Source organism: Typopeltis vanoorti, chromosome 17 (genome assembly GCF_054136105.1).
Source record: "Typopeltis vanoorti isolate ZY-2024b chromosome 17, IOZ_Tvanoo_1.0, whole genome shotgun sequence".
Lineage (NCBI taxonomy): Eukaryota > Metazoa > Arthropoda > Arachnida > Uropygi > Thelyphonidae > Typopeltis > Typopeltis vanoorti.
The window spans coordinates 50,741,095-50,768,878 of NC_143565.1; the positions used below are offsets into that span (position 1 = coordinate 50,741,095).

At 35.4% G+C, this 27,784-nt stretch overlaps 1 protein-coding gene across 1 annotated transcript in view; it reads left to right on the forward strand.

Annotated features, from left to right (window-relative positions):
• NO66 (Bifunctional lysine-specific demethylase and histidyl-hydroxylase NO66) overlaps nucleotides 1-27,784 on the forward strand; it is a 295,812-nt gene that overhangs the window by 152,846 nt on the left and 115,182 nt on the right. The window contains exon 10 of the mRNA XM_090407239.1: nucleotides 6,246-6,277. Coding sequence (XP_090263365.1) covers nucleotides 6,246-6,277 — 32 coding nt within the window. The remainder of the gene's footprint in view (nucleotides 1-6,245; nucleotides 6,278-27,784) is intronic.

Sequence of the window (27,784 nt, forward strand, 5' to 3'; positions counted from 1 at the left end):
AAACAGTCACAGATGGTGGCAAGCTGCATTTATTTAGGACAAGTTATCAAAATGGATAACGATATATCAGATGAAATAAATAGCTGCTTTAAAAGCTTTTAACCAGATATATCACAAAATAAAAAATAGATATCAAAATAAGATCAAACTTTTTTTAAGATCATTATTCTGCTGCAGTGGCAGTTAGGCATGGAACATGATGAAAAAGGAAGAACAAATCCTAATAACAGTCCAAAGAAATAGAAAATGAGCCTGTAACGTAAGCAAAAAAATCTTGTAACACTGAAATATAGAGAAAATCTGGATTTAGAGATGTGGTAGAAACTATATAACAACAAATATAAATGGACAGAACTCTTCGTGAAAGACACACAAAATGCAAACCTGGTAGATCACCTAGCAGATGGATGATCCTATATTAAAGCAAATAGGAGAGAAAGTGAGGAGATTAACTCAGGATAGAGAATGTTGGCATCTTTGTGACCTGCATTCATGGAGAAACTAAGACTGAGAATACAGGGTCCATCATGGAATGTATCTTTTATTTCTAATATTGAAATGTACTTTGGATTATTCCATCAATGTTTTTCTTTTTCCCATTGCTCATTCACTGATATCATCATCTAATTCCTGACATGGTACCCTTAGATACATGTCAGGAATTAGACATAATATCAGATGTCAGGAATTAGACATAATATCCTGAGACCTAAGACACTTGTTCCTATATCAATCTGCCTAGATCTTCTTGGTCTTTCTGCCCTAGATCTTTTTCTTGCCATCTGGCAGAGAACACTTATTTTGTTAACCTTTTCTCTACCATTCTGTTTAAATGGCCATACCACCTGGGATTAGCTCTACTAACACATTCCTGAATGCTAACAATGCTATGTTCTTTCCTGATATCCTCACTTTTAATATCATTATGATCATCTATTTCCTGATACGTACCCCCAAGGGGTGTTCAAGTTACTTTGACAGCACTACATAATTAAGTTTACATTATTTTTAATCTCCTATCAACAATTTTCTTCCATAACAATCTATTACTTGTAAGCACTTTAATGTTGCCATATCTAACATTTTGTGCTTCTAATGAAAATCTCCTATCCCCATTTGAAATACTTGCTACCAAGTTCGAAAATTCCTCTGCAAACAACACCAGCATAAATGTTTGTTTGGAGCTGAAGAATGTGAGATTCCATGGCCATGCAGCTGCAAAAAAACATCAGCAAGGGCAACACCAAGCATCAAGTGGAATGTAAAGTTCTCTGCCATTGGATTCTGGAGCAGCAGAATCGCATTCTCTGAAGTTCTAAACTGTGCTTTCATCATTTGGTAGTACAACGAACAAGTCTGTGTTTGGTAGATGCCAAGAAAATACTACCTGTAAATGTGTTGTGCCGACTGACGCGTGATGATTAAATGTCATATTTTTCAAGGTTTGGGCTTAAAAAGGGTTTAAAAAGATGAACATGGGATTTTTCTCTTCATTCCAGTTGTTAATACCATCCACAGTGATGGCACTAACCTTGCCCCAATGTGCTTTGCTTGTGAAGCTGTATTACCTAAACAATTGCAATGCTGTTGCTACACTCCATGAAGTTCATCACCTGTATAAATACTGACAAGGTCCGCTATCTTCATGTGCTCTGTAACAAATGATTAGTTGTCTTGAAGAAACTGGATCATTGGAAGTGGATCATTCAGCAGGCATGAATAACAGTGTTGGTTCCTGCAGTCTGCATGCTGTTTCAAGATGCATGGATGTGCCTTACACAACTGTCTGGAAAATTCTACAGAAGATTCTTCATTTCTATCCATTTAAGATAACCTTGACACAGGAGTTGCACCCACAGGACTTTGAAAGTTGACTGACATTTACTTTAACATTCCTTGCTCAAGGGGAGTTGGATGCTGCATGGTCAAGGGTGATTTTGTGGGAAGATGAGGCTCACTTTCACCTGAATGAAGCTGTGAATACCCTCAATTACTGGGTATGGGCTATGTGAAACTTGCATGCAATTCAACAGACCCCTTTGCATTCACCCAAAGTTACCGTCTGATGTGAGTTGACAATTTTGTTTATCATTGGACCATTCTTCTTTGAGGACATTTGCCAGTCAGTATTGCATATGATAAACAATTTTGTTGTGCTACAGCAGCAGCACCACCTGTGCATGGATTCAGTTATTTTCATGCAAAATGGAACCTCTCCACACTTTACTCAATGTGTACTGGAGGTTGTTCGAGAACATTTCACAGAAGCCAGAGTAATTTGCCATGTGTTTCCCACTGAATGGGCCATCTCATTCACCTAATCACCCAATCTTGACTCTCTATGACTTCTGGCTTTGGGGATTTCTCAAAGACAGGATTTATCAATATCCTGATAACTTGCCAATGCTGAAAGACAGCATAATGCAGTATGTGTGTACAACATCAGTTCTGGACCAGCTGTGTTTGTTCTGTTGTTGAAAACACACTGGACAAAAGGATGTAGTTTGTGGCATACTAGACAAGGCAGCACATTGAACAGTGCAGTCCATGAATGCATAATAGAAGTGAATAAAAATGTGTTATTTGTGCTTGTCACTTTCTTCCTTCTAATACATATGCATTTGGTACATGGCATGAAGGTCAGCAATAGCAAGACAATGAAAATAGGTAGAAGCATTGAAAATATCAACTGCATTGTGAATGGAGAACCTATAGAACAAGTAAAACATTTCAGCTACTTAGGCAAGATTTTTAGTGAAGATAGTAAATTAAACATGGAAATAGACAACAGAATCAACGAAGCTGGTATGGTAGGAAGTCAACTGAATAAATTTATATGGAATAAGAGAGAAATTAGCCAAAACACTAAATTAGCTGTATACAAGACATTTGTTGTTTCAAGGATACTTGCAACATAAGACTGAATGATATAATCACGTAATCACAAGAAAGATATTTATTTAACCAAATATTTCGGTCTGGAAATAGCAGACCATTGTCAGTGGTATTACAAGAACAGTTTAAAAAATACAAGCTAGAATACTAACAATAGTGTTAGTATTCTTAGTGATATAACATCACGCAGCGTGTTCTAATTTTAACGATCTATTGTTAGTATTCAAGCTTTTATTTTTTAAACTGTTCTTGTAATACCATTGATGATGGTCTGCTATTTCCAGACTGAAATATTTGGTTAAATAAATATCTTTCTTGTGATTACGTGATTATATCATTTTGTATACAAGACAGTGTTCAAACCAATTTTAACTTATGGATCTGAGAGCTGGGTCAGAAGTAAAACACTTGACCAAAGACTAGAGACCGCAGATACGAGAGTCCTGAGAAAGATTAAGGGCAGGAATAGATGGCATCAATGGCAATATCATATTAAAAATGAGGATATTAGGAAAGAACTTGACATTGTCAGCATCCAGGAATGCATTAGCAGAGGTAATCTCAGGTGGTATGGTCACTTAAACAGAATGGGAGAGGAAAGGTTATCAAAACAAGTGTTCTCTGCTAGGTCAGCAGGAAAAAGACCCAGAGGAAGACCAAGATATAGGTGGATTGATATAGTAAAAAGTTCCTTAGACGATAGAAATATAAGATCTGCTATCTGAATTTCTCAAATATTCAAGATATTCAAGTAAAAGATTTTAAAAATCGGCATAGTTATGATGTCGGTTTTAAAACTTTTGCAGCAATGCCATCGGGTCCTGTAACTTTCCTGTTTTTGATTTCTTTAATTTTCTTTTTTAAATCTCAAATTTAGATGATAGGCTGGTATCAAATTTTCATTTAAAATTTTATTTTATTTTATTTTTTCATTTACACAGTCTTGCCATAAATACTGTTACAACTTCTGCACACCACTATACTGCCCACAGAATTGTGCAAGCCCAATTCCATTAGTTGCACTGTGTGCAGTTAACATTCGCTGTTTATCAATAGATAAACACACAAATGTTGGTGAATGCTCATCAGATAAAAAGATAATGAATCAGATGGTTCGTTATCTTTTCTGTTTATAGAAAATCCACACATATAGGGAGATATTTGCACAAATAATCACACCATCATCCACTGAACAGTATGGTATATTAAAAACACTAATTCACAGAGCTAGAGCTATCTGTTCCAATGGTAATACTCTTGCCACTGAACTTACTTGCATCACACTTTCTTATCCAATAGCTATAATCCCCATAGGATAGAAAAAATATGAAATGCTCCCTAGAAATCCCCTCTGTTGCTCATCACACAAGACTACAGCAAAACTGTTACCATCCCATACATTCAAGGCACATTTGAAAAGATATCTAAAGTGCTTAATAAATATCAGTTACGCACCATATGTCAAATTGGCAACTCTCATCTGTTCACCTAAGGACAAACTCTTTTCTTTATCACATCCAGGAGTTTATGAAGTGCCCTGTTCTTGTGACCCTCTTTTCACTCTTTTTCCAGCTTGGTGAACATAAAAAATACGTTCAGTGCTGTTGTTATGATCATGCATTGGATATTCCTTCACACAGGTTCAGATGGGAAAAAAAAGTGCTACACAGAAGTCATAAGTCAGAGAGATTGTTTTTGGAATCAACAGCACTTTTATACAGTATTTATACAGTATGGCTGTATAAATTTACCAAAAATCTGGGAGACAGTCATTTTAAGATCTAATTAATACTTTTCACTCTTTTTCCAGTATAAATGGTGGCAATTAGGACTTTAGTTCCTTGTGTTGTCCATTACAATTTTTTTAAAACTAGTCTCACTTGTGCTCTGAAGATGCTGGATATAATACCAGTGAAATATCAGCTAATAAGTTAATAAATATTATTTTCTTATCATTCTGTGTTGTAATCAATACTATTAAAATATACAAACTTAAGCAATAAAGTTGCAATCAGAAGTATGTTATCTTCATCATTTGCATCATCAAAGTCTTATTAAGTAAGGCATAAAACTTTTTCTTTTTTCAAAATATGCATTCTTGGTTGGAGCATATTATTGGAAAACTTAACCTTTCAAATTTAGCTTTATTATTTACTGTTGTCTATTCTGGAAATGGTTTCCAACCAATCATTGCTCTAAGGGATTCCAACTTAATATTGACGTGTCAGATAATATGAAATCATTTAGAATTCAAATAATTGAATTTGAAAGGCTTCTGAGTAGAGTTCATGTTTTAAGTAGTACAATACAAATGCAACTCAGATGCTGAATGCCATATTCTCATGAGTTCTCCAGTATGTTTGAAACATTTAAGCTTTGAATTAGATTGTGGCTATGAAATGAGGATGCAGCCATAATATCCTTATTTCTGTAATTAACCATACCAAATTGAAGCCTTTTAGTCCTTATTGAATTATTATGATTATGCACCAGCAGAGAGTTCACTTATGAAAAATACAATTTTTTGACATTAATTTCTACAGTATTGAAGAGATTCTTTGATGAGAATCCGTCTGATGAGAACCACCAATTCAGGATTGTTGTTTGGCTAATGGTAGCATTTTGCATCAAGACAAGTCACACTCTACACAATGGTAGCATTGTGTAGAGTGTGACTTGTCTTGATGGCAAACTTTGCCTGTGCTATGCTGAGATTTGACACGGTGTTCCTGTTCAATTCCAAGAGATTCATAAGAGGTCCAGTTAGGAGCAATGAGAGAGTTTGTTACTCATAAGTTTTGGAAACTCCTCCCTCAGTGAATTGAACAAATTTATTTCTTCCTCATCTCTGATGAGAACCAACCAGTTAAACCTTAATCATAGCACTAATAAAAGGCAAATGTCCAGGCTCCTAGGCAGAGTTTGTGTCAATAAGTAGTGCAACACAGACAATGCTGAAGGCTGTATTTTCATAAACTCTCATTACTTTTTGCAACTTACATTTCGAATTTATTTATTTGGCTGTAACATGAGGATGCATCCCTTATTTCCATTAAAAGATAATAAGTTTTTTCAATTTAAATAATTAAATTTTCTTAGTAAATGTTAAAATAACAATATCCTGATTAGTTGTAAAATATAAAAATGAAGTGTATTTTTATTTTGGCATGCATATAATGAAAATTTCTCTTATATTTGTGGTATTTGGACCTAGTTGAAAACAATTTTTTGCTTTACCCTTAAACAATGTCAGAAATCTTTATGCATTTTCAAAATTCAAACCACACCATTGTTTATATTTTTAATTATTATGTTATTTAGTTATCAACATATCAATTTTTCAATTACAGAAAAGGTTCTGAGTTGCCTAGATATTCAAGTCGTAAGTAGTAATATTGTTCTTTTAGTATATATTATATAATATTTAACTGGTATAATTTTAAATTGGAATATATTGGCTCATACTCTAAAAACATTTTTTACAAATGTGAACTGATAACTTCTGAACTATTATTATAGTTAACTCTCACTGTGTGGTGAACTTGTAAGGACCATAAGAATAGCTGGTTATAGTGAATAGCTTATTATAGTTAGTTGATCTTAGAAAATTTATTCCTACAGAAAAACTTGAAAGAAACATGACAACTTCTTCCTTATTAATACCTAATATGTACCCTTAAAAGGGTATACAGGATACCACAATGGATTTTTCTTACCTTTCCCTGTTTTCTATCCACGATAAATGTGTGTGATTCTGTCATATCTCCTTGCCTCCTTATATTTCTCAAACTTTGAAGACTACATTCCCTAAATCTCTCTTTGTATGCACAGTTGCTTAGGCTTGAGAGGCTATATATTAGTACCCCTTGATGATGCTTCTCAATTCCTCCATAGAACCCAGGTGACCATATCTAAGTGCAATAGATACGATAAGACTATGATATGATTACAAGGCATAAGACCAGAATGTGGTCTTATGCCTTGTAAAGTAGAACTTCCTTATTTCTACAAGTGTTCTCTTCATTATTGAAGTCATCTGATATGATGACTTCAATCACTAAAGTTATCCTTTAGTGAAAGAATTCCAAAAAAATAATGAAACAATTTTCTTGAAACTTTACCACATAGTGAAAGATTACTAAGAGAATTCTTGGACTCTGTGATGAGTAAAGGAAGAGAATGAAAGAATACTCTTGGATGTCCTTTGGCCTGCTCAACCAACCTTTTTTTCATTGTTTGATTTTTCTTTCTCACCATTTCACTTTTCGCTTTTCTTATACTGCTTCTGAACCTAGTTACCACATTTCTCTTGATATTTGTTCCATAACATTTTCTTTTTCAGCATCCGTTGCTTTATTTATCCATTTAACTTCCATGTGATTTATTCTAACTCTTAGTTGTAGTCATTTATGCAGTCCTTCAGATATCCCCTTTGACACTTTCCTATACCCTTCTGATTCTTCTGTCATGCAGAAGAATATACTATCTGATATACTATCTCAACTTCAAGCTATCTTCTCAGTTTATTGTAATCATCTTAGCCTATCTTCTTGGTTCATTGTAAATAGGTAGGTCTTTATAGTTCCACAGTTTTTTTTTTTTTTTTTGATCTCATATTATGAGGATGGCCTGAAAAGTTCTCAGCCTTGACCATAGATGGCAACACTATCAGCAAGATTTTTTTTTTCTAAGTTGGTACATCTGTCATAAGCATCTACGTGAAATTGCAAGTCATTCTATCAAGTAGTTGTCTGAAGCAAAAGTGTTGTCTATCCCTTGAAATGAATAAAATTGAGTACTGTGCAGTTATAAAATTCTTTGTAAAAGAACGTTTAATGCCAAAAGAAATTCATCAAAGTTCATAAAAGTTTATGGGCACTCTTCTCCTTCATTTTCGACAATTAAGAAATCGGCTGCTGAGTTTAAACGCCCGTACCAGCCTTGAAGATGATCCATGTGAAGGACGTCCAAAAAGTGTAACAACACCAGAAATCATTGATCAAGTGCACTATATGGTATTGGATGACTGGCGAGTCAAAGTGTGTGAAATTGCTGAGACTATAGGTATTTCAAAAGAATGTGTAGGATATATTTTGCATGAAGAACTGCAAATGAAAAAGCTTTGTGCAAGATGCGTGCCGCACTTGCTCACAGCAAATCAAAAACACACTCGCATGAAATCTCTGAACAGTGCTTGTAGCATTTTAACAAGAATAAAACTGATTTTGTGTCTTGATTTATTACTATGGATGAGACTTGGATCACCATTACACACCAGAATCCAAACAGCAGTCACAACAGTGGACAGAAGCTGGTTTTTCAGCACCAAAGAAGACCAAGTCAGTTCCATCAGCAAGAAAGGTCATGGCATTGGTGATTTGGGATGCTAAAGGCATTTCATTTATTAATTGTTCTTTTAACCAGACTAGACGAAAACATTTGAGAGAAAAGAGCCGGTTTGCAGAAGAAAAAATCATCTTTCATTAGGACAATGCACCTGCCCACAAAGTTGTTTTGGCAATTAGAAAATTAAGGGATCTGCACTATGAATTGTTGAAACATCCACCCTATTCCCCAGATTTGGCTCCCTCTGACTTCGCTCTTGCCAAAACTAAAACTCTTCCTTACTGGTCAATGTTTTTCTTCAAATCAAGAGGTGATTGCAGCTGTAGAGGGGTATTTTGGATCTTACTGAGAACCACTACAGGGATGAAATAATAGTGCTAGAGCATTGCATAAATAAATGTATTAGTCTTAAGGGAGATCATGTTGAAAAATAAAAATAATTTTGAAATTATAAATTGTTTTTTCATTGTTAGGCTGAGAACTTTTCAGACCATCCTCGTATACGCTGTTCAAAATCCCCTTCAGTTGATCCTGCTTATACCTCACCAACTATTTATTTTATGCCGTAAACCTCTACTTCACACCAGACAGTCTCAAACCCCTTGCATCTGTTATTTATACTATATTGTCATACATTTCCACTCTCTACTTAAGTGGGAGTCAATTTAAGTCATTAGTAGCTGTTTGTTCTCCTTCTTCCCATCTTATTCTGCCTGTTTTCCCTGAAAACTGCATTCTATTCCTGTAAAGGTATCCTGTTGTCAATCAGGTTTCACTGATGCAAAAATTTTTGATTTATTTGCTTTTATGAATGCTAAGGATTCCTTGCCTTTATTTCTAATGCTTCTAGCATTTGCAGAAGTGTGGTAACTGACTACCCACTGACAGATTCAAGCAACTCTTGAAACCTGAGCCATTCATCTAAGTAGCCTGAGTTGATCTGTGAGGCTCCACAGCTCAGTCAGTTTCAGTGATACCCTTTGGTTGGAAAGGTCTGAGTTCGAATGCTATCTAGAATGTGAAGAACTTTTATTAGGTCTTTTCAGTTGGTGAGTTAGCTGGTCCTGTATGGAGGTGGAAGGATTTTTTGGTCCTGGAAACTCAGGTTTCACCTCCTGCCTTCAGGTAAACTTTCCAGGAGAACACTTGCAGTTTTTACATACATAGTATGCTTATAAGAATACAGCTTAGCCACATTATTGTAGAATCATGGTTAAAAAATCCAAGGATACTTGGAAGGTCATGGTGTTTTTTATGTGGCTCTCATCCATGAAAGGTTTTTGTAAGTACCTCAGATGGTCTAATCTTTATTTTCTGTTTAACATCAAACTTTTCAAGCCACTTCAGTCCTCCAATAAGCAGGGGTGTGATCTCACCCCAGGCATTGAAATTTTATGTCTTACCTAAAGACATTCACAACATGGATGCTTAAGGCCGGATTTCAACTTGTAACCTCATGGTTGGAGAGCAGATACATTAACCACTCAGCCCGCCAGGCTGGGATAAGTGCCTGTTAGACGACCCATTGATGATCATGAGCGAGTTGATTTCTCACCTAAATTCCCTGCTGCTATAATCATCTCTTTTTCTATCTGATGAAACTAGTCTTACTGTTTTTAGGTTCATCCCTTCCATGTTATATTTCTCTTTTTCTTTGTCTTCATGATTGCAATGTTGATCACTTATTTTAATATGCATGCCCAAACTCTTATATAACCACCTTGGCCTATCTCGTTTACTTGAATATTCATATTCACTCTAACACTAATAATAATCATATGATGATACACAGCCGTGAGTCCCCTTTACAGGAAGGTACAACACCATCTCATTCCCCCCCCCCCCATTTTATCTGGGCCCCGGAACCGGCATAGCTGACGAATCAGACCTATGGCTGGGTCTACTCTGAGCAACAGTTTCTCCAATCCATTTCTGGTATCAAATCTATTCAAGTACAATCCTTCCTGCCATCCAAATCACCCCACTGTTGGATCCTACTTCTTCTCAATCTATACTTTGGATCCGATATATAGTTATTACGATGTTCTTAACTAGTTGATAGGTTGCAAGTTGATTTCTAATTCAAATATAAAGAAAATTTATATTTATTGACTGCGCCACTCTATATCTAAATTAGTCCAAGAATTAAGGTAAAACTAACTCTCAACTATTTCTCTTTTATGTGTTATTATTATATATACTGGCCAAGTATATTTAACTTATTTAATTCACCCGCTTTGGTTCGAATATTTTATGAGTGGTGCAGTAAAAGAGATTCAGGCAAAATACAACTTTTGATTAACAAAAACAAACATTTAATTTTAGAATCACAAATTTTACACTTAAGATCAAATCACTAAATAAGTTATTATAAACACTTCAGCCTTTCTGATAATACAGTCATACAGACTCAGACAATGGCAAATCTGTTATCTGTAATACAGTCTTCTCACAGTTCCTTAAGTTCCAAATACAATAAAATTGCAGTAACACCTCTTCACAAGCAAACACTTTTAAATCTACACTTCAGCTAATCTCCGCAATAGTTACTGTTAATATAAGGAAATTCTAGGATGAAACTCACACATATCTCTGTATAGGAATATTAATGGTTGGAATATTCTTACTGATAATCTTCTTTCTTCATCTACTTATACGCAAACACTTTTTATAACTGTAAGCACTTAAAACAATAAACAGCACTCATTAAAATAAATCTTCTAAACAATAACTGAATTAATTAACGGTTACAATACACAATCAAATGTTCTTGCATGAAGTACTACTGATCACTCATGAATTAAGGTAACACACAATAATTCCTTAACTTGAAGTTTTATATGCACAGTTGTCCATTCCTCCGGCATTCAATTAATCCTTTAGGCACTATAATTCTAAACACAGCTATCGTTAAACTTCAACTTTACAGCCTCTACTTATTCTCTAGTTACTCCATGCTATGCTTCAATATTCCGTGTGTCCTTGAAAGGTTGGCCCTGAAATTAAATCTCATCTACAGTATCGTTAGTCATTTAGTAGTCACTCAGCTGTCTTCCGTAGCTATAATTGTTATTCTACAACTTATTAGCTAACCGCTTCTCGACTACTGGACTTTTAATTAGCTGCTTGAGTGACTTGCCGACTCGCTATTATTGCACTCTGATTCCTGAATGCTGAAGTAGAACATCCTCTGATTCCAACCGAATGCCAATCCTCCCTCTCTCTCTCTCTTTCTCTCTTTCTCTAACTCTATATTTTCAGCATTCCTCGCTTATATATCCATTCTTCCCGCCTAAATTGTTCTCGTGCTCTCTTTAACTCAAATCCTTTTTAGTAAATTTTCAACATTCTCCTCACGCTCTGTTCCAAACTCATGCTCGCTCACTTACATACGTCTCCATGACAACCAAACAAAATATAATAAAATTGAGCTATTGCATAACATTATACTTCTACAAGTAGGAATAAATAATGAATATTTACATTTCAATTAATGCGCAGTTAAAATATTGAATACAAATTCTATATAATATTAACATAGCAATAAATAAAATAGCTTAATAATATTTAATACAGAGTCTTATTACTATTAACACATATCTTTAATTAAATAATTAAATATTAGATAAAATTAAAGGTAGTTATCTGAATATTAAGTTATAAACAAGTGATTTACATTAATTAATAATTAAAAGTCTAGCCTATGTGATGGAAGATCATGTTGGATTCTGAAGCAAATAATAATTACTTAAATCTCTATATATTCAGAATCCAACACCACTCATTAGCATACTGCACAATGTTTCTCCCATGCAGGCAGTCAGCTCATTGAAGTATTCAGTTCACAGTGCTTCTCAGTTGTGTACCAAATTTTTATCCTGCTTAATACTAAACAATAATGATCACTTCTTATTTCAAATCTCATGTATACTCTCATATAATGAACTAGTATGAAGATAAAGTAACATGGTCAATAATAACAGTTTATAAGACTTATTTCTTGTGTTTTCTCTCCATGTAAAGCTATGCATAACTTCATGTTTGTAACAGTGTTAGTAATGACTAGGCCACGTCCTGAATATAAATCTAGCTGGTATTTACTCAGCATTGTTTACTTTTGCCCTTTTCTTCAAATTTTCCTCAAACACTTCTATATGTCTTGCTTTCAGTTTCTGCTCTTTAGATCTCCAACAAGAATCAAACTGAATAATGATAATAAATGTTTCTTTTAGCAGTAATTTATTAATAAATTAACACCAAATCCATATTTGTTAAAAGTCGATTAATTTAAGGTCTTTTGAAACTTTAGAAAACGTTAGTTGGTTATGTTGAACTAATTCTTGCTACATAAATATAATAGTTTTTTGATATGTGGCCAGTAGAAAGAAGAATTATTATGGGAAGATGATGTTGGCCAGTGATAATGGGAGAATGGTTAAACACTGAAGAGGATATAATAGAGGTAATAAACAAGCAGTTCATTATCACAATAATGCAGAAGAGAGTAGCTGGAAGTTGGGAAGAACTACTGATGGTGAGTGAGCAGGAAGTATATACGAGGAATTGAGTAAACTTGAAAGGTCATTGGGCATGATGGTATATCACCGTGTGTCTTGAGGGAATGTTCCAGGTAGTTAACAACTTTAACTTAACTTTTTAACATGAGTCTTAGATTGGCCCCAAGTTCCAGAGGGGTGGAAAGAGGGCAAAATTGTTATGCTTCATAATAAGACTAAGGCTTTGAATTATGAGCTAGTCTGCTTGTCTGAAGTTTTGGTCAAAGTATTAGAGAAGCTAGTGAGGATCAGGATTCAGAAGTGGGTTGACAGCGGAAGAATTCTCTTTGGGCAGTATCGGTTTGCTAAAGGCAGATCTTTTTTAGTAATCTCCTTACTTATTATAATAAGGTAATGAATATGTTGGATAAGGGGGATGCACTTACAGTAGTATATTTAGATTTGCAAAGACCTTTGATAGATTACCATATTACAAGCTGGTAATTAAATTGGAATAGATGGGGTTGGATGGTAATTATTGTATTGGACTGGAGATTGGCTGTCCGATAGGTATCAGCAGGTTGTGTATGGAAAAGCAATATCCCAGATGAGGAAAGTCACTACTGCTATGCCCCAGGGATCCATTTTTTTTTGGGGTGGGGGTGTCATTTAATTTGTATGTATGTGACATTAGAAGTGACTTAAATGGTAATATATAGTTGTTTGCACATGATGCAAAGTTGGGAAGCGTTGAGAAGTAGAGCAGATGTTGTAGCCTTACAAGAGGACTTGAATTGGTCTCTCTGAAAGGGTAAATTTGTGTGGGGATGTCAGTTCAATGTAGCAAAGTGTAAGTTTGTAAAATTTGGGAAGCAAACATGGGATGCAGAATATAAGATTGGTGGGGATATTTTAGAAGTGGAGGAAATGAAAGATCTGGGAGTGATGGTGGATAGAGACTTGAAATTTCAGGAACAATTTTTCTAAAATTGTGAGGACAATACACCGGAATATCACAATGCTGTGGAGAATACTGACATGTAGAAGTAAGGATGTCATGATTCCATTGTACAAGGCTTTTCAAGCTTTCACATCCCACTGTATATGCTCTTTGCACTAATTTAAGATGATACTGCATATTGGTTCAGGTAATGTGGAGTTTGCATATTGCAGTCCTACCATGGAAACCCCATGTTGTAAGCCTCAGTTCTGACTGCTTTTATGCAGACTCATGTTACAGTCAATGCCTGGAACTCTGCATTCAACATGTCAGTTGACAAATGGCGGTTTTTACGTATTATCCTTCATAGCACTCTACAGTCACATTCATAAGTGTGGTAAGTTTCCACTGCAGGTAGCACTTGCAGTTGACTCCCTGTTTGAGTATAGCATCACTGATTATTGACCTAGGATGGCCTAATTTGTCAACAATTTGCAGAAGATAGGCTTCCAACATGGCATCCTATCACATCACCTCTTTCTAACTCTGTCAAATCCCTTCTATCAGCCATTTCACCTAGACATGGTTGCACTGATTCGGGAGCATCATATTCCTCCAATTTATAGCATGTGACTCATTACATGGCACGATGCACCTTGCCAATGGGGTATCTGTTGATTTCTTTCCAAGCAACGTATAAGTGGATAAAGGGTAATACCAGATCAATCTGGATAAAATTTTTCATAGGATGTATGGAGACAGAAGAAGAACAAGAGGCCATCCATGGAAGCTGTATATGGAGGGTGAGCAAGAGAGTGAGGAGTAGATTTTTTGCATCATATTCCTCCAATTTATAGCATGTGACTCATTACATGGCACGATGCACCTTGCCAATGGGGTATCTGTTCATTTCTTTCCAAGCAACGTATAAGTGGATAAGGGGTAATACCAGATTAATCTGGATAAAATTTTTCATAGAATGTATGGAGACAGAAGAAGAACAAGAGGCCATCCATGGAAGCTGTATAAGGAGGGTGAGCAAGAGAGTGAGGAGTAGATTTTTTGCATGGAGAATGGTAGGTGATTGGAATGAATTGTGTGAAAGTGAATGCAGAGACAGTGAGTGCATTTAATTGAAGGTATGATGAGTTGTCATCATCATCAAATTCCTGCCATGTACCCTCAAGGGGTGTACAGGATATGATAGTACTACATGAAAAAAATTACATCATTATTAATTTCCTATCTACAATTTATCTCCAAATCAGTCTGTTACTTGTCAACACTCCAATATTATCAGATCTTATATTTCTATCGTCTAAAGCACTTTGTACCGTATCAATCCACCTATATCTTGGTCTTCCTCTCGGTCGTTTTCCTGCCAACCTGGCAGAGAACACTTGTTTTGCCAATCTTTCCTCACCCATTCTGTTTAAGTGACCATACCACCTGAGATTTGCTCTGCTAACGCATTCCTGAATGCTGACAATGTCAAGTTCTTTCCTAATATCCTCGTTTTTAATATGATACTGCCACTGATGCCATCTGTTCACGCCTATAATCTTTCTCAGGACTCATATCTGAAGTCTCTAGTCTTTGGTCAAGTGTTTTACTTCTGACCCAGCTCTCAGATCCATAAGTTAAAACTGGTTTGAACACTGTCTTGTATACAGCTAATTTAGTGTTCCGACTAATTTCTCTCTTATTCCATATGAATTTATTCAATTGACTTCCCACCATACCAGCTTTGCTGATTCTGTTGTCTATTTCTATATTTAATTTACCATCTTCAGTAAAAATCGTGCCTAAATAGCTGAAATGTTTTACTTGTTCCACAGGTTCTCCATTCACAACACAGTTGACATTTTCAACGATTCTGCCTATTTTCATTGTCTTTGTCTTTTTATTGCTGACCTTCATACCATATCTATTACTAGAACTATTCAATTTAGTCAGAGAATCTTGCAGACTTGTAGCGGATTTATTTAGAAGTATAACATCATCTGCATAAAGCAAAGAGCTGACATTAACATCTCCAATTTTGATATCATGTTTAATACCACTTTCCTTCATAATGTGATCCATATAGATAATGAATAACAGAGGGGATAATGTACATCCTTGTCTGACACCAGATTTAACATTAAACCATCTTCCTGTACTTCCTTCAATTCTAACTGTGACTTACAACTCAAATAAAGACTAAGTATTGCTTGATATAATGTCCCATTGACACCATATAACTGCAGCGTATTGAATAGCTTCTCTCTTGGCACCTTGTCATATGCCTTTTCCAGATCGACAAAACTTAAATACAGATCTTTGTTATATTCCCGTGCTTTCTCGACTATTTGTCGTAAAGTGAAGATCTGATCCTGACAGCCTCTATTTGGCCTGAATCCAGCTTGTTCTTCACCAAGCTTTTCTTCCACAATCCTTCTCAACCGTTTCTCAAGTATACTTGCATAGATCTTGCCAGGAACACTCAGTAGGGAAAAACCTCTGTAATTCTCACATTCAGTTTTATTTCCCTTTTTATATGTGGGTACTATGAGAGCTCTACTCCAATCATCGGGAATTCGTCCCTCTGTCCAGGCTTTCTGAACTATGCAGTGCAGCCACTGTAAGACTCTTATACCACCATACTTCAGCATTTCTGGTCGAATATCATCTACTCCTGCTGCCTTTCCACATTTCAAACCTTTGATGGCTTTTTCTACTTCAAGTATGGATATGTATTCCTGACTGCATGCCTGGTCAGTGTTTTTTACCACTGTGCTGTCATCACTGCTTGTTTCATTTAGCAGTTTTTCAAAGTAATTACTCCATACTTCAAGGATATCTTTTTCTCCCGTTTTCATGTCACCTTTATCGTCTCTAATTCCTTTTATAGCACTCTTTCCTCCATTCTTAAGCTTCTTCAACAACCTCCAGAATATTTTGTCACCTTCTTGATATTTATTTTCTATATTCTTGCCAAAGTCCTCCCATGACTTTTGTTTAGCTAGTTTTACACAGTGTTTAGCATTCTTGTCTCTATATTCTCTAAGAACACAAGCTGACTTATTTGACAGGAACTTTTGGTATGCTTTCTTCTTTTCCTTCACTGCCTCTTTAACCTCCAGTGTCCACCAGGGAGTTCAGATTTTTTTATCCTTACAAACAACCTCACCACATGCCTCTCTGGCAGAATCAATCAATGTTTTCTTCAGAGTTTGCCACTGAATCTCCAAGGTTTGATTCCTGTTCTCAAACTCTTTCATTTTTCCTTCAATAATCTTTGTGTATTTTAGTCTACAGCTCACATCTGAGAGCTGCTCAACTTTTATTCGCTTTAAAACTTTCTTACATGTTATTCTTTTCAATATGAAATTCAATTTTATCCTGCTCAAGACTAAATAGTGATCACTTCCAATTTCAAATCCTCTGTACACTCTGGTGTACAGAGGATTTGAAATTGGAAGAAAAGATTTGAAATAGTGATGTTTTCTCCTTGCACCAGGGAGAAAACATCACTATCAACAATAACATAGTCAATGAGACTTTTCTTATTCCTAGCCTCTTCTCTCCATGTGAATTTGTGCACATTTTTATGTTGGAACATGGTGTTAGTAATAACCAGTCCATGTCCTGAGCAGAAGTCCAACAGATATTTGCCATTATTATTAGCTTTGCTCTTTTCTCCTAATTTTCCCAAAATATTTTTGTATGTCTCACAATCATTTCCTACTCTGCTATTTAGATCCCCAACAAGGACCAACTTTTCCTTTTTCATTGTGTCAGTTGCTTTTTCTAAAGCCTCAAAAAATTCCTCCACTTCTACCTTAGTAGAACCTTCTGTGGGACCATAGGCACAAATAAGTCTCATTGTCCAGTTCCCCATTCTCATATTTGCCCACATTACTCTACTTGAGACTGACTGCCATTCAAGAAGATTAGCCTCATATTTTGTGTTGAATACTATGGCTACTCCTTCTTTTCCTTGATTGTCATTGCCTGAATATAACATTTTGTATTTATTGCTCAGAAAGATCTCACCAGTTTTGGTCTTTTTTGTTTCAGTCACCCCTATTATGTCGATCTGGTACTTATCTAATTCCTCAGCTAGCTCCATTTCTTTGCCATTCAAGCTTCTTACGTTGATAGTACCGATCTTTAACTCTGGTGATGTTGAGTTGAGGTTTGTTTTCAGATTTGTTCCAGTAGCTGACTTTTCGCTGTTTGCCCTAGTTCCCTGGCGAAAACAACGGGGGTCTTGTTTAACAGGGCGACGTCCCAGCCGGCATGAAATTTTGTTATGTTGTACCATCATTCTATATTTTGGTTTAACCAATAAGAATACAATTTGGTCGGCTAAATCCCAAATTGCCAGCCCATCCTCGTCCGTTCAGTATCCAAGTAGATACCCAGCAGGGTGCACCACGAGAAGGTGAGGATTGGACATTAGGTCAGAAGCCCTGGTCGGTTCTCCGCATTCCTTTAAAGGCTATGTGGAGGTCTCCTCTCAGTTATACAGCTTTGACCCTTAAGCACCCCTTGTATGATGAGTTGTATGATCTCAAAAGTAGGCAAAGACTGGAATATCTGACCGAGAGTAATCGGAAAGTTCGGGTATGGAGAAAGCAATGAACGTGGCGAAAGACTGCTAAACTTCTGCTCAAATAATAGACTAAGAATAACCAACCCTCTCTTTAAACATCCAAAACCCCAAAGAAAATGGACATGGATATCACCAGACAGACGAACCAAGAATAAGATAGACTATATTATTGTAAACCAAAGATGGAAATCAAGTATCCTAAACTGCAGATCCTTCTCTACAGTTTGTGGATCAGACCATAAGCTAGTATTAGCAAACCTAAGAATAAAGTTAAAATCTGGAAGCACTTTTAGAGTCAAAAGGAGATTGAATGTAAAAAAACTACAAGACAACAATATTCTAAGAAAATATCAACTAGAACTAGATAAAAACCTGAAGGAACTACCAAAACAGAATATAAACATCGAAGAACATTGGTGCAAATTAAAGGAAATAATATTAAATTTGGCAGAAAAAACAATAGGTTACACAGAAAGAGGAAGTAAAAAGGATTAGATCTCAAATGAAGTAAAAAGGTTAAGCGATCAAAGAAAAAGCATAAAACTAAAACAGAACTATAACAGAAATGAATATAATAGATTAACCAGAGAAATTAGAAAACTAGTTAAAAGAGACAAGAATAACTGGTTAGAAGAAAAATGCAAAATGGCAGAAAAGCTATCAAAAGAAAATTACCTTCATGGATTATATAAACAAATAGACCAAATTAGTAAGTCATGAACAACAAAAATTATAATGATCAAAAACAAAGAGGGACAACTAATTGAAAGTAAAACAAAAAGAATGACCAGATGGGAAGAATACTTCAAAGATTTATATAATAAAAACAGCTCCCAGGATATTACGATTCCAGCCACTGAAATGGAAGAGGAAACAAATATCTCCATCATCATCATCGTCATCAAATTCCTGCCATGTACCCTCAAGGGGTGTACAGGATATGATAGTACTACATGAAAAAAATTAAATCATTACTAACTTCCTATCTACAATTTTCCTCCAAATTAGTCTGTTACTTGTCAAGTCTCCAACATTATCATATCTTATATTGCTATCATCTAACGCACTTTGTACTGTATCAATCCACCTATATCTTGGTCTTCCTCTGGGTTGTTTTGCTAATCTTTCTTCGCCCATTCTGTTTAAGTGACCATACCACCTGAGATTACCTCTGCTAATGCATTCCTGGATGCTGACAATGTCATGTTTTTTCCTAATATTCTCGTTTTTAATATGATATTGCCATTGATGCCATCTGTTCACGCCTTTAATCTTTCTCAGGACTCTCATATCTGCAGTCTCTAGTCTTTGGTTAAGTGTTTTACTTCTGACCCAACTCTCAGATCCATAAATTAAAACTGGTTTGAACACGGTCTTGTATATGGCTAATTTAGTGTTCTGACTAATTTCTCTATTATTCCATATCAATTTATTCAATTGACTCCCCATCATACCAGCTTTGCTGATTCTGTTGTCTATTTCTATATTTAATTTATCATCTTCAGTAAAAAACGTGGCTAAGTAGCTGAAATGCTTTACTTGTTACACAGGTTCTCCATTCACAACACAGTTGACATTTTCAATGATTCTGCCTATTTTCATTGTCTTTGCCTTTTTATTGCTGACCTTCATACCATATCTATTACAACTGTTATTCAATTTAGTCAGGGAATCTTGCAGACTTGTAGCACATTTATTTAGAAGTATAACATCATCCGCATAAAGCAAAGATGAACTGAGATGAACATCTCCAATTTTGATATCAGGTTTAATACCACTTTCCTTCATAATGTGATCCATATAGATAACGAATAAGAGAGGAAATAATGTACATCCTTCTCTCACACCAGATTTAACACTAAACCATCTTCCTGTACTTCCTTCAATTCTAACTGCTGACTTACAATTCAAATAAAGACTAAGTATTGCTTGATATAATGCCCCATTGACACTATATAACTGTAGCGTATCTTGGCACCTTGTCATATGATTTTCCAAATCGACAAAACTTAAATACAGATCTTTGTTATATTCCCATGTTTTCTCGCCTATTTGTCGTAAAGTGAAGATCTGATCCTGACAGCCTCTGTTTGGCCTGAATCCAGCTTGTTCTTCACCCAGCTTTTGTGGAAATATCAGATCTTCACTTGATATTTCCACAATTCTTCTCAACCGTTTCTCAAGTATACTTGCATAGATCTTGCCAGGAACACTCAGTAGGGAAATACCTCTGTAATTCTCACATTCAGTTTTATTTCTCTTTTTATATATGGGTACTATGAGAGCTCTACTCCAATCATTGGGAATTCGTCTCTCAGTCCAGGCATTCTGAACTATGCAGTGCAGCCACTGTAAGACTTTTATACCACCATACTTCAGCACTCTTTCTTCCATTCCTAAGCTTCATCAACAACCTCCAGAATATTTTGCCACTTCTAGATATTTATTTTCTATATTCTTGCCAAAGTCCTCCCATGACTTTTGTTTAGCTAGTTTTACACACTGTTTAGCATTCTTGCATTTGTCTCTGTATTCTCTAAAAGCACAAGCTGACTTATTTGCCAGGAACTTTTGATATGCTTTCTTCTTTTTTTCCACTGCCTCTTTAACTTCCTGTGTTCACCAGGGAGTTCTGATTATTTTAACCTTGCACACAACCTCACCACATGCCTCTCTGGCAGAATCAATCAATGTTTTCTTCAGAGTTTGCCACTAAATCTACAAGGTTTGATTCCTGTTCTCAAACTCTTTCATTTTTTCTTCAATAATCTTTGTGTATGTTAGTCTACAGTTCAATCTGAGAGCTGCTCAACTTTTATTCGCTTTAAAACTTTCTTACATGTTATTCTTTTCAATATGAAATTCAATTTTATCCTGCTCAAGACTAAATAGTGATCACTTCCAATTTCAAATCCTCTGTATAGTCTGGTGTCCTCCACCAGGGAGAAAACATCACTATCAACAATAACATAGTCAATGAGACTTTTCTTATTCCTTGCCTCTTCTCTCCATGTGAATTTATGCACATTTTTATGTTGGAACATGGTGTTGGATCCTAATTCTTCTCAATCTATACCTTGGATCCGACATGTTAATCACTATGATGTTCTTAGACAAAATAGAAGGTTGCTAGTTGATTTCTAATTCAAATATAGAGAAAATTTATATTTAAAGACTGCGCCACTCTATGTCTGAATTAGTTCAAGAACTGAAGAAAAACCAACTCACAACTATCTCTCCTTTTAGGTGTTAATATTGTATATACAGGCCGAGTATATTTAACTTATTTATCTCTCCCGCTTTGGTTTGAATATTTTATGAATGGTGCAGTAAAAGAGATTCAGGCATGCATAAACACAACTTTAGATTAACAAAAACAAACATTTAATTTAGAATCACAAATTTTACACTTAACTTCAAATCACTAAGTAAGATATTATAAACATTTAGCACTCACAAAATTCAATTAACTACTTGGTAAAGCTCAAAGTCACAAAGTTCCAAATACAATAAAAATTCAGTAACACTTCTTCTGAAGCAAACACTTTTACATCTACACTTCAGCTAATCTCCGCAATAGTTACTGTTAATATAAGGAAATTTTAGGATGAAACTTACACATATCTCTGCAAAGGAATATTAATGGTTGGAATAAACTTACCGATAATCTTCTTTCTTCATAAACTTACACACAAACATTTTTTATAACTGTAAACACTTAAACAGTATGCGGCACTGATTAAATAAATCTTCTAAGCAGTAACTGAATTAATCATCGGTCACTATACACATAAACGTTGTTGCATAAAGTACTACTGATCACTCATGAAATAAGGCAACACACAATAATTCCTTAACTTGAGGTTTTATATGCACAGTTGTTCATTCTTCCGGCATTCAATTAATTCTTTAGAACGCTATAATTCTAAACACAGCTAATGGTAATCTTCAACTTCACAGCCTCTACTACTCTCTAGAAACTTCGTACTTTGCTTCAAGGTTCCGTATGTCCTTGACAGGTTGGCCCTGAAATTATATCTCAATCCAAGTATCGCTAGTCTAATTAATAGTCTCTCAGCTGTTTTCCCCTAGCTATAATTGTTATTCTACAACATATTAGCTAACTGATTCTTGACTAGTAGAATTTATTAGCTGCTTGAGTGACTTGCCGACTCACTATTATCGTACTGTGATTCCTGAGTGCCGAATGCTCCGATTCCAACCTAATGCCGATCCTCTCCTTTCTCTCTCTCTTAATTCATCTATAATTTCAGCATTCATCGCTTATATATCCGTTCTTCCCGCCTAAATTATTCTCGTGATTTCTTTCTAAAACTCTTTTCAATAAACCTTCAAACTTGCGCTCGATGGAGATGTCATGCATCTCCATGACAACAAAGCAAAACATAATAGAATTGAGCTATTGCGTAACGTTAAACTTCTACCAACAGGAATAAATAGAGAATATTTACATTTCAATTAATGCGCAGTTAAATTATCAAATACAAGTTCTTATATTAATATAGCAATAAATAAAATAAACTTAATAATATTTAAATATAGTTTTATCACTATTAATACATATATCCTTGATTAAATAATTAAATATCAAATAAAGTTAAAGGTAGTTATATGAATATTAAATTATAAACAAGTGATTTACATTAAATAATTACAAGTTTAGCTTATGTGATGGAAGATCATGTTGGATTCTGAACCAAATAATAATTACTCTAATCTCTACATAATCAGAATCCAACAATGCTGTTAGTAATAACAGTCCATGTCCTGAGCAGAAATCCAACAGATATTTGTCATTATTATTAGCTTTGCTCTTTTCTCCAAATTTTTGGGAAATGATTGTTTCACAATCATTTCCTACTCTGCTATTTAGATCCCCAACAAGGACCAACTTTTCGTTTTTCATTGTGTCAGTTGCTTTTCTAAAGCCTCAAAAAATTCCTCCCCTTCTACCTTAGTAGAACCTTCTGTGGGATCATAGGCACAAATAAGTCTCATTGGCCAGTTCCTCATTCTCATATTTGCCCACATTACTCTACTTGAGACTGACTGCCATTCAAGAAGATTAGCCTCGTATTTTGTGTTGAATACTATGGCTACTCCTTCTTTTCCTAGATTGTCCTTGCCTGAATATAACATTTTGCATTTATTGCTCAGAAAGATCTCACCAGTTTTTGTCTTTTTTGTTTCAGTCACCCCTATTATGTCGATCTGGTACTTATCTAATTCCTCAGCAATCTCCATTCCTTTGACATTCAGGGGCTTCTTATGTTGATAGTACCGATCTTTAACTCTGGTGATGTCGAGTTGGGGTGTGTTTTCAGATTTGTTCCAGTAGCTGACTTTTCGCTGTTTGCCCTGGTTCCCTGGCGAAAACAACGGGGGCCTTGTTTAACCGGGCGATGCCCCAGCCGGCATGAAATTTTGTCATGTTGTACCATCATTTTTTATTTTGGTTTAACCAATAAGAATGTAATTTGGTCGGCTAAACCCCAAATTTCCAGCCCATCTTCGTTCGTTCAGTATTGGACACCCTATAGGGTATCCAAGTAGATACCCTATAGGGTGCACCACGGTGAGGATTGGACATTAAGTCAGAAACCCTGGTCGGTTCTCTGCATTCCTTTAAAGGCTATGTGGAGGTCTCCTTTCAGTTATTCAGCTTTGACCCTTAAGCATCCCAAAACAAATATCTTTACCAAAGAAATAATAGCACACAGCATAGATAAACTTAAAACTAGGAAAGCACCTGGTGTTGATCATATACAAGCAGAATTCTTAAAAGCAGGAAAGGAACAACTTTTGGAACCATTAAAAACATTATTTACAAGGGTCTTCAAAAACGAAGCAGTGCCTACTGATTGGACTAAATCAGACATAACTCCTATATACAAAAAAAAAAAGGAGATAAAACAGAAAGCAATAATTACAGAGGCAATAGCCTCCTCAGTATTCCAAGTAAGGGTTTTACAAAAGTACTCCAAAAACAAATTAAGCCATATATAGAACTGGTACTAGGAGAAGAACATGCCGGTTTCAGACCAGGACGAAGCACAATTGATCAACTATTCACCTTAAGACAGCTAATAGAAAAGACACTAGAGTACAACCAAAGTTGCTACATAAATTTCATAGACTTTCGTCAGGCATTTGATTCAGTCCGTAGAAGAGAACTATGGAAAACTATGGAAGAATTTGGAATTCCCAACAAAACAATAAGAATAATAAAGAATATGTATGAGAAACCCGAAAATGCAGTACGAATGGAGGACACCTTATCCAACTGGTTCCACACAAAGAGCAGAGTAAGACAGGGATGCAATCTGTCACCAGACCTGTTCAGTCTTACACTGGAAGAAGCAACCAATAAGGCCTTAAACAATGAAGACTCCAGAATCAAAATATATGACAAATTTGAAATTTGCAGACGACATTGCATTACTTGCAAGCACAGAAGAAAATCTACAGCGAATTTCTGATAAAATAAAGGAGGAGTGTATAAAATCTGGATTAAACATAAATATAGACAAAACATAAATTATGCAAATAGGAAAAAGAAGCACCAATCTGAAAATTGAAATTGATAGTAAGAATCTAGAGCAGGTAGAAAACTTCACCTACCTTGGAGGAGTTATTGAGTACAATGGTGAAATTATAAAAGATATAAACAGAAGAATCAATCGAGCATCCCAAACCTTTGGACTACTTAATAAAATATGGAAGTCAAGAGACATCAAACAAGTAACAAAAGTAGGAATCTATGAATCAATGGCATTCTGTGGAAGTGAATGCTGGAATCTCAAAAAGGCTTGGAGTATCTCTGATGGATCGACTAAGAAACGAAAACATAAGGAAACGACTAAGACGAGAAATAACAATAATAGACAAAATCCAAGAATGAAGACTGTGATGGTTTGGCCATGTGACCAGAATGGAAACAGAAAGACTACCATCTAAAGCCCTGAATACAACGATGGAAGGTAAAAGATCCAAAGGACATCCGAGAATTAGATGGATAGACAAAATAAAAGAGGACCTGAAAACCAAATCGCAACAAGCGACACCAAACTGGACAGAATTGTTCGGACTCTCCTGAGACAGACAGAAGTGAAAAGAGTTCATTCGGCCTCACCATCATCCACATAGATGATGGAAGAGAGAAGATGATGTGTGAGAGAGAGAGAGAGAGAGTGGTACCTCCACTGATGAGCCTCTTGACTGCATGCAGTCTGATGGTGATAATAATAGCCATGAACATGCTGTGTTGTTTTGGCTTATGGGGGAAAACGTGTGCTTTAGTTAATATTTTTAAGTTGTTAATTTTTTTTTTATTTTAATAAGATACAAAATAGTTTGGAAATATTGCTTATCATATCGACAGTATTGAATTGCAAAATATTGATGAAGCTAGAGACTTGGAGATAATGGTGGATCAAGAGTTCAGATGACATATTCCTGAAAAAGTAGCCTTGAACGTCAGCATGCCAGCTAAAGAAAATGATTAAGATGTGGTTATAATGTTTTAACCTTGAAAATAAATAACTACTTTAATATTTTTTTTTTGTTTTGTTTTATATCTACTGAGTATTTTATTTACTACTCTTATTGGCTTAATATGTATGAAAAATAGGTACATTTTTGATAAAATTAATCTCGTAAGATCAGAATCTCACTCATTTGGGAAGAATGCCATCTTTATTATCCCATGTTGCAATCATCCTGTTTCATGCATTTTTGATATATGCAGCGTTTCTTGAGAATGCAACCTCTGCTTTTAAAGAGTTACCTGTATTGAAACTGTTGCACTATAGAAGGTCTTATTTGTGAAGGGTGCTGAAAGCCTAGCTATGCTGCTATGTATTCCACACCCAGATCATTTAATCTCACATCTATAGAAATGATTCACTCATGGTCTGAGTGAATTGTAATTTCAACCATGCTGTGAATTGTTAATAGCTGAAGAGAAGGGAGATGGAGTACTGGTTAGTAGGCCATTGGCTTAGAGTTAAACTTTTCACTTCATAAACAGGAAATATGCAAAACTGTTCATTACATAAAGCAAGTGAAAAAAAAAAAATCCATACCTACAAATTTTGCTTAAGTAATTGTGATTAATAGTTTTTTTTTAATTTTTTTTATTATCCCATGGTATTATTACACCAGATCATAGAGGTCAAGCTCATGTATTTTATACAGCACCTTTTCTGGGTTGTTATAGAGTTCACATTTGGAAATATTCATATAGTTTAGCAAATGCATTGGTGATGCTTCCTCGATGTTACAGATTTTGCAGGTGGTGAAAACTTTTATGCCATTGCTAAACTTGATTGGTCTTGTGTGGCTAGTCTTGAGGCGGGAGATCATGGTAGTAGCACTGCGATTAAACTTGGAGCTGATGGTAGCTCCTGGATTTTCTGCTGAGTACCAGTGGTGAGTCATGTCCTGAAGAATTGTTCTTTTTATGTTTTCTTTTTGGGTGGTTTTAAAATGATTGAAATCCATGGTATCACTTGATGTTGTGGCCTTTTTTTTTGCTACTTCATCTGCAGTTTTGTTTCCCTTTAATCCCACATGGGATTTAATCCATTGGAAGATTATTTCGGAATCCTTATGTAGTTTGTTTATGTTTTTTGCTATGTCTCTAAGTATTTCTTGATGACTAGTGTAGCAGTTCTTAATAGCTTGAAGGGCTGCTAAGGAATCTGTGAAAAATATAAACTCCTTCAGGTTTTGTTTGTCCAAATATTGTAGCACTGTGTTAATGGCTATTAATTCTGCATGGTATGAGTTGCATCCAATACTGTTAGTTGATTTTAGTTCTATATTATGAGAGCCATAGATGAGTACGTCACTCCCAGAATTGCCATTTGGATTTTTGGAGCCATCTGTGTAGATCTTTATTAAGTCAGGTCCATATTCCATTATTTTTGAAAGGGCTAATGTCTCAAGATTTCAGGGTTTTCTAAGCTTTTTTTCTCATGTTTCCCTATTTCAGAGTTGATAACTATATTTTTCCTGTCTTGATTTGGAGGAAATGATGGGAAGTCGGCTATTTTATTTGGACAATCCAAGGGAATTTTATTTTCTATGATTTCATGCGTTGTTGAGTTTTTCTTTATTCTGTTTGTTGGTTTCCAGTTTTTAAAAAGTTCACTTGTTCTATGATGTGCAAGGTTGGCTCTTTTTTCTACAAATTTGGTTAGATTTTCTCACCACCTAATTTTTAAAGGAACAAGGTTGGATTCGAATTCTGCTATTTTTCCAGGAGTTGTATTCCTTAGTCCACATATGATTTTAGGTGCATTTTTCTGAATTTTATAAAACTGATTTGTGATGTTTGCATCCAGATAGGCGAAGCATATTCCATTATGGTACGGATAATAGAGGTATATGTGACTTTTAAGGTTTTAGCATCAGCTCCCTACTCTTTACCTGAGATACTTTTCATGATATTTAGTCTTCTTTTTGCTCTGACTACAACATTGT